Consider the following 9,127-nt stretch of genomic DNA (forward strand, 5'->3'; position numbering starts at 1 on the left):
AGCAACGAACGCCTGAGAAACGGTACAAGGGAAACGTTAGACCGAGCTACCTGTTGGGCAAAATTAAGCAAAAATGGGGACGCTGGTCTTACCTCGGCGGCATAATCAATGGTTCTCTGCAGAACGGACCCAGGGTCGCTCACAAATTTGGACGCCCTCCTTAGGCAGCGGTCCAAACTTGCAGCTGAGATGCGGGACACCTGGTCCCTCACCCCGGAACTTGACAGCTCAATTCTGAACCGTGTCGTCACGTCGGACGTCCCGCCCATCCTGGCCGCAGGATCGTCCACCCGATCTGCAAACTTGCAGGCAAGACCCTGCAAGCTCCGACCTCCGAGGGGGAGATCGCCTTCTTTTTCTTCCTTCTTCGCTTCAGAGGGGCTTCCCCCCTCACCTCCTCGCCCAAAGGCGGGGCGTCCACCGCCTCGGTCTGGGCGTCCACCGCCTCGGGCTGATCCCTGGGGCGCTTCTCCCTCGAGGGACCCCCAGAAGACTCCAGCTCGATCACTGGGGCTGGATCTTCCGTGGCAGGTTTCGAACTCTGGGCGGCCTCAAGAGCATGGGCTCGGCCCTTAGACTTGCGCTTCACGCCGCTTGCAAATTCGCAAACCATGGCTGCGAAATAAAAACAGGGGTCAACACAAGGTTAGAGGAAAAAGGGGAGAGGTAAGCTCGGCATACCAAGTTCAGAGTTCGGCCTTGAGGATTCAATGGGACGAACTGCAGGGTTGTAATCTAGCAGCCCGGACTCAAGCAGCAGTTCGTCGGTTACCAGGGTTCCGACCTTCCTACCCCTCGGAAAGCGCTCATTGTAGTATTTCAGCGTATCGAAGGAGGCTTGCGTAAGCTCGGGGACTGGTCGGATTGAAACTGCACGAGGACAAAAACCGAGTTAGACCTGAATGACGGAAGAGAAAACTACGAAAAGCAAGAACTACTCCGTACCTAGGTTCCCAAACCTAGTGGGGACGTCAAAGAAGGAACGACCTGACTCGTCCTTTGCGAGCCATTCCCCGGAAGCGTAGAACCACTTCCTCACCCATCCCTTGATGGAGGTCGGCCCCTTAACTATACCGCCTGCGCCTTTCCTTGCGCACATATAGAACCGACCAGGCTTCGTAGCTATCCTTTTCACCTCGAAGCACGCGAGGAGCTGGTCTACGTCCAACAGCTCGGCCTCCTCACTATCCCGAGCTCGTAGCCAAAAGAGGATGGCCAAAGCGAAAATGACACCCCACCCATTGGGGGCCACTTGAGCCGGAGCCAACCCAGTCCGGAAGAGAAATTCTTGGACAAAAGGGTGAAGGGGAAGTCTGAGGCCGTACTCAAACATTTTGAAGTAGAGAGTGACCCATCCCTCTGGAGGATTGTCAGCTCTCTCCCCCTCCTCCGGAAGCCTGAGGAGGATGTTCTCAGGGATAGCGAACCCCCTACGAAGGGATCCGAGGTAGTGCTCAGGTATCCTAGAAGGGTATTCCAAACCCTGACCTGAAGTGGAGGCGTCACTATCCTCCCCGTCATCGGAGATTCTAAAGTTTTCTATCTCCTCGAGCTCGGACTCTAACCTACGAGCTAAATCGGATCCTAGGTTGCTGCTAATAGAGGACGACATGGCAGTTATGTTCGAAAGAGAGAGGGAAGAGACCGACCTACCAAGGGTTCGAGCTGCCTTCAGATCGAACTCCAAGAATTCAAGGAACGTAAGGTATGATCTGAAGGATTGGGGGCATTTATAGCCCGTCGGAAGAATTTCCCCACCGTACACGTGTAATCAACGAGCGGCTAGGATCCTCTCTGAGACCCGAAGCGTCGGAATATTTGAATATTCCGACGATAAATCTTCCGCGACGGTTGTATTTTCCCACGAATAGGAAGTCGCCACGTGTCCCAAGCAAGTCGAATGAACTTCTCTGCCAGGTCGAGATCGGACCAGACAGAGAGGGGGCCAATGTTTGGGGAAGGGAATACCCTGGACACGTGGAGGACCCCTATTGGTGCTCCAAGATGGCTCATGAGTCATGCCCAGCTCGGATGTCCGAGATGGCCGCCACCAACGCCGACAAATGCTAAGTATGAGGGCCGAGGTGAACCTGGCCCAGGTCCGACCTACCGGGGAGCTTGGTAGGGGCCGATGTGAGCAACTGTCTACGACGTGATTATCGGGTGTAACCGTCGATCCCGAGATTACCGGGTGTAACCGACGGTCCCGAGATTACCGAACGTAACCGTCGCGAGATTAGCGGGACTACCACCCATAAGTAGAGGACTTCACTCCACGATTAGGTACGATGATTTCTGACCTCGAACTAAATTGGGAATCCGACCTATACTGACTTGATCGTCGGAGTGCTCACCTTTTTGTGCAGGTCCGCCCAAGCGTTCAGGTCAGTCCGGAGGCCGAGTTCGAGCTGCAATCTGGAACACACTGTTGTGCATATCCTTGCATAAACAAAATAAATCCAATAATAACAAATTCAAATACAAAATTCGTACTCTAAATCAAATTTGTATAAATAATCATAATAATTTTGTCTTATGTAATAATTTATGTGGGTCGATGGATTTGGATTTCAGACAATAATTAAAAAAAAAAAACTCAATCGGTTTAATTTAGTCGACAAGAAAACTGAACCAAATTATTTATGGTAGTTTCTTTCTCTCTTTTTCAATTTTCAATCTCAAACAAAAAAAAATGATCGATCCATTGTCAAACTCGAACCGACCCAAATCGATTCAAGTTAAGCCAAATTTTATTCTAATTTTGTTTCAGGTTAGTTTGTTAAAGTTTGGAAGAGAATTTAAATGAAACCAAATGTTGTACCATGGATAGAATCTATTGTCTTGAAAGCAATTTCGACATGACCATGATGCTAAATCGTTTGTTCGTCAATTGCTCCTTAAGATTAACACAATTTCTAAGCATACACTCTTCAAAGCACAATGAAACCCAAGAATAGAAAGAAGTTCGATTTTATGTGGAAAAAACGAAATCTCTCCCAATATTTATTTTGTATATCTTGTTGAAGGAGGAGAATAGATTTGATTTTTTTTTTAAATGAAATAAAATAAAACATTTTTAACTTAACTAATCAAGACATTACAAACAAATGAATGAATTAAAATGTTTAATGAATTCATTAAAATTTAAATAATTAGTTAAAATAAAAATAAAATATTTATTTTATAATAATACTCATAATTAAATATGTGTCAAATTCTCGCCGAGTCATGGGCCATTCCCAATCCATCATTATAATTTAATAACAATCATTTTACTACAATAAATAGAGAATACAAAGACTAGTGTGCGTATATATATATATATATATATATTTAATTAGTCATTATTAACGTCTGCAAAATCAACAAATTCTGAAAATTTTGTAATGATTTGAATGGGGGACCAAATAAAAAAAAGTGAAAACTAGAATATATAGGAGAAAACAAGTCCAACTCTACCACTCACAAAATCTGAACCAAAATCAGAGAGAGAATGAGCGGCGGAGCGGCGAAGACTGTGTGCGTCACCGGCGCCTCTGGATACATCGCTTCTTGGATTGTCAAGTTCCTTCTCCGGCGGGGTTACACCGTCAAAGCCAGCGTCCGAGATCCGAGTTTGTCTCTCATTTTTCTTCTTCCGCTTCCTCCATCAAATGCATCACAAATTTACTTCACAATATTCTGTTTCCCCACAAATCCTGCTGCCTATTTCATGTTTCCTAGTTTTTGGCGACTTGTTTGATGATCGGTTTGCCTTTCTGTCCCGTAGGCGATCCGATTAAAACTGCACATTTGCTTGCACTCGATGGAGCGGCTGAGAGGCTTCATCTGTTTAAAGCCAATCTCCTAGAGGAAGGTTCATTTGATTCTGCTGTTCAGGGCTGCGAAGGGGTTTTTCATACAGCTTCTCCCTTCTTCCATTCTGTTTCAGATCCACAGGTTTGTCCACTGCAAAGTATGTATGGATTGAGCCTAGAAGATTCAGAGTTTTGTATTGTGTGTCATATATGTCTCTGGAAGTATTATGTTAATGAAACTAGTTTCTGAAGAATTGTGGATGTCGCGTAATAAGAATAATCAACTTATGGAAGAACAATAATTCCCTCAGATTAGCTTTTACTCGTTATAGAAGCAGAAGAAAGAAGACTCTAGGAGTTGTTGTCTTATTCACTTCTATTTATTTCTATCTTTTGTCTTCTTTTTCACTACACAGGTGTTCTTTCTTTCCATTTCTGCAAATATCTTATAGCATGAAACAATTGAAATTTCGTTTTTAATTCATGGAACAAGTAAGAAGTATATGCTGGTCGAGCTGCTCCTTAGTAACCCTGAAATCTTCCATGGTAAAGGGGATACGTTGGCCTTTTAATAAGATTCTTTTTTTCAGGCTGAACTTATTGATCCTGCATTGAAAGGAACACTGAATGTTCTTAAGTCAGTTGCAAAATCATCAACTGTCAAGCGGGTTGTCTTGACATCTTCAATTGCTGCTGTTGCTTATAACGAAAAGCCTCGTACTCCCGATGTTGTAGTTGATGAGACTTGGTTTTCTAGTCCGGAGGTTTGCAAGGAATTGAAGGTATCCATTTCATTCATTTTTCATACTCCCACCATCCTTGGTAAGAAGGCAAAAAACAGAGGAAAAATAAAAGAGTACTTGTGAGCATGACTCCACTGGCTATCGTACCTTGTCATGTGGTACCCCGATAAAAAACCGATGCATACACATAATTCTAACTTCAATTTGCATTCTCAATTTCCTAGAGCTCGCTGAGTTATGGTATCAAAGAGGTTCTTATTGTTAATAATATTGTATGGATTTTTTTTTAATGTCTTCTTTCTCTGGATTGGATGTCTGTCATTTTGTGCTCCTCTTTCCCTTGATATGCTCCACAAGTTTCTCAACAGAATTGAGAAAGAAAGAGCTCTCATCATTTTTTTTTCCCTCACCTATATCCCGATTTCAATTAAATAATCAAACATGGAAGTCACACCATATGTCAAAGTTTGTCCTTGTTTCCTATCATATTTCTGTATTACAGTTGCCTCAGTGTTTCAGAAGCTAAATATAAATCCTTTCCTCTTATTTCCTTATGGGTTTCAGCTTTGGTACGTGCTCTCCAAAACTTTAGCTGAGGAGGCAGCCTGGAATTTTGTAAGAGAGAAGGGAATTGACATGGTTACCATAAACCCTGCTATGGTTATCGGTCCATTATTGCAGCCGACTCTGAATACTAGTGCTGAAGCTATTTTGAACTTAATATCTGGTATTTGTTCGGTTATCTGGGGTTATGCTTAACGCGTTTCCTCTTTCCTTTCATCAAACTGTTTTAAGTGCTTAGTAACAATGAACTATACATTGCATCAGAATTCTTCACAAGATCTTTCCGAGTATGATAAATCTATAACCTTGTGGTTTTAATCTAATGCAGGAGCACAAACATTTCCAAATTCCACATTCGGATGGGTTAATGTCAAAGATGTTGCTAATGCACACATTCAAGCCTATGAGATTCCATCAGCTAGTGGAAGATACTGTTTGGTTGAGAGAGTTATTCACTATTCAGGAACTGTGAAGATTTTACGTGATCTCTACCCTTCATTAAAACTTCCAGATAAGTAAGTTTTCCTGATCCACACCTACCCTCCGAAGAACTTTATTTATTTTTAAATGGCTTTCCCGACAAGAATAGTATCTTAAATTATTTCATCTGCAAACTTGCTTCTTTGTAGCTTCCTTGGCTTTGATTCCTAGCATTTATCCCTAAGTTTCTTTATAAGAGAATCAATCGAACATTTTTGGTAAATCGGACAAAGGTTGGTGGAAGATTCTACAATTTAGCGAATGAGAACAAATAGAAAACTAATTTCATAAAGTGCGTCATGCTCTTTCTTTTGGCTGAACCATATTCTGAGGCTCTGAAATTTCATGACCAGAACTTTATCATATTTTTTATTCTTGCATGAAAGAGCATCAAGGTTTCATAAATCTTTGATCTACAAAGATTTCATATTGCTGTAGTTGGTACAATTAATCTGCACCTCAATCCTCTTGAAGCCGTGATCATTATAGGTGTTATCTGTCATATTCATACTCGGTTTCGACGACAAGTCTAGTTAATCAGTACTACACTTTCAACTGCAGGTGTGCAGATGATAAACCGTTTATACCGACGTACCAGGTCTCGATGGAGAAAGCAAAGAGCTTAGGCATTGAATTCATTCCTCTAGAGGAGAGTCTGAAGGAAACCGTTGAGAGCTTGAAGGAAAAGAAATTTGTCAGCTTCTGAGTTTCCTGAAATCACTCAATGCTTATTGTTATCAGAAGCCAATAATCTCAATCTCTGGGAAAGCCTTGTGATTTTCTGTTACGGTGGTAGTAGTAAAATTTCTTCTTTGCGATCTATCTAACTGAAAATAGTACTGTTACCTTGTCGTAATAAGTTATATTTGACATTTGAGTACTGTATAACGGCTACTTCAAGGCACTATAATTCGAGAAATGTGAGAAGAATTATCTTGTGTGAAATTGAGTCGATGCAATCGAACGATTCTCAATTATCGAAGTTTAAAGTGAGAGAGCTGGTACTGAAGGTTTGAAATTACAATAAGAAATGAACAATAGTATATCTTGACTCCTCATCATGGTCTATATTGTTGGCTTGTTTATATAATATTTAATTAATAAAAAATCATACGAACAATGTTCAAGATTCAAGATTGTCCATACCAACCACAAGCCTAAGTTGGTTGCCAAAGCTTGGCTTTGGAGATACTTACCTTGGGTTATGGAGCCTGTGCTTAGGCAGTGTGAATTTAGATCACTCTTGGCTTTCAGCTTTAGTTGGAATGCCTCGTGTCCTCATCTAACCACAATGAAAGAATTTCCGATGGACTAAAAACGGTTCGTAGTCTTGTCGATGGGGAATTCATTCGGTGTGATCATCATATATGCCTCCAAGCCTCCAATAAATCACCTCAGGAGTCACAACCTAAACATAATTGCATCTTCACATGATTAAGCATGCTTGAAAAGTTTCATGCTTAGCCAATGGAAATAAACGGCAACATAAAGGATAGGTAATGTCAAGGGCACCAGGAGACAGTAGTACCTAACAAAGAAGAGCAAATGCATTACAAATAGAGGTTATTTTCAAGAGATCAAATGCAAAATCACTAGAGCTACTTATTGATCAATTGTTAATCAATGGTAGGGAGAGAAACAATAAATCACATTCGTTTCCTTCAAGTTGTGATAGTTTTGGCTTTGGCAACCAATTCTTTTCAAGAGATCAAAAGCAAAATCACTAAATCAATATACATAAAATTGTCCCCTGATCAAGGGTATGATTTGCTGCAAAAGCGTACAAGCATGCGGATTTACACATCGAAATTTCCTGGTATGGATGTGAGCACTACGGATGTCTAAAGAAGTCGACGTTCTTTCCTGGACAATAATATAATTGCTGTTTGAATATCAAAACCGAGAGATATCTCGATTAGCCAGCTCCAACATAATGCCCACAACATCTAGAAGTGATTATCACAAGTTGTGAGGCTATATTTCTTTCCTGGCTTTGATTCTCAAAATTCTATAATTCTAATATTCTATATTTCCTATTTAACAAACGGCTTCACCAGAGTGTTTTCTGATCCTTGTTTTTCTATGCTCATGGCACTGTATAAACACGATTTGTGATATAAACGGAGAACAAGTACGCTACAGTTTCAAAGTCGCCTTCGAAGTTTAAGCTGAATCATAGTTAGAGATTTTCTCCTAAGGTAGATAAAGAAAACTAAGAGACAAAAAGAAAGAAGTTTCCTATCTCAACGTCTTGAGTCCGTAGGGAAATACTATAACCTCAAGGAAACCATAAAATACAACAAAATCCACGAAAGTTTCAAGTAAATATTCCTGGAGAAGAAACAGAGACTTTGTAATGGAGATAAAAAGCATCTCCCCTCTCTCTCAGCAGCTACGTACGGTACTTGATTCCTTCCAACTTCCGTACGAAAAGTGAATCTCCTTCTCCCTCTTCGATCAAACCAAGAAATTTCATTCTTCGGTTTCAGTAAAATGTAAACGTCTCAAGATCCAAGCAACACGAACAAACAAATTTTCCAGAGGAAGAAGTTTAAGAAAAGTTACCAGTCGTTCTGAACAGCAGATAAGAAGATATTGCCAGAAGGTGGAAGAAGCTTGGAAACGAGCGCCGCATAGAGAAAAACCAGAAGGAAAACGAAGCTGACGACCACGAACGAGAATCCATGCCACCAATTCACCGCATCTTGGCGGGAAACGAACAATCTGAACAAACTCATCCCAACCAAATTCAAGAAGATCGAACAGCGAATTGACGGAGCGTTGAATGAGATTGCTGGGGAGAAAGACGCAGGATTTACAGATGCTGGGCCCAGATTAAACCTAATTGGGCCCACCAATAGGATGTTTCAAAAGCCCAATAACGGCCCATCAATGTACCACACGTCCCGCCACTGGGTCCCGGGCCAATATATTCTTCTATCTAATTATGTAAAAATAAATAAATATGTATTATTTAGGTTAAAAAAACACTTTTCACTTTCCTCCCTTGAACTAATAATTTAGTCCTTGAATTCTAGTATTTAATGATAAGTTATAATTTGGTCCATATAATTTACATTTTGTAATAATTTAGTATGTACCATGTAAATTTTGTTACGGTTCAATGAAGTTTCTTACTTACCTCGTCACTTAAGAATACACGTGTTTAAACATTGTCTCAAGAAGAAAAGACCACAGGGATGAAATTATTACGTAATAAACATCGTCAATACTTCACCTCACATGATTTTTCATTGTATAATTTAAAATAATTATGTATTTTAAATATTAAACTGTTACATATTAAAGTTTAGAAACTAAATCATTACAAATTAAAAAAGTACATAAACTAAACCATTATTTCAACCAAAAATATTGTGGGTGGATGAGATAAAACATAAACAACTAGAAATTCATAAAATTTATACATTTTGAATAAAATCTAATAATCTATTTATACTAATATAATCACAAATCATAATTCAAATAGAAAATTTATTTCAAATTTAATCTAAATTATATATTTTTTTTCAAATGACATGA

General features: G+C 40.3%; 1 protein-coding gene across 1 annotated transcript; it reads left to right on the plus strand.

Moving 5' to 3' along the window:
* Positions 1 to 3,445: 3,445 nt before the first annotated feature.
* On the plus strand, positions 3,446 to 6,529 carry LOC111020626 (phenylacetaldehyde reductase). The gene is made up of 6 exons (XM_022297330.2): positions 3,446 to 3,614; positions 3,770 to 3,939; positions 4,388 to 4,579; positions 5,105 to 5,267; positions 5,433 to 5,619; positions 6,146 to 6,529. The coding sequence occupies exons 1-6, from the start codon at positions 3,494 to 3,496 to the stop codon at positions 6,288 to 6,290; spliced, it is 978 nt and encodes a 325-aa protein (XP_022153022.2). The 5' UTR covers positions 3,446 to 3,493; the 3' UTR covers positions 6,291 to 6,529.
* Positions 6,530 to 9,127: the final 2,598 nt, after the last annotated feature.

The sequence above is a fragment of the Momordica charantia genome (genome assembly GCF_013281855.1).
Source record: "Momordica charantia cultivar OHB3-1 chromosome 2 unlocalized genomic scaffold, Mcharantia_2.0 BLBB01000002.1, whole genome shotgun sequence".
NCBI classification, from domain to species: Eukaryota; Viridiplantae; Streptophyta; class Magnoliopsida; order Cucurbitales; family Cucurbitaceae; genus Momordica; species Momordica charantia.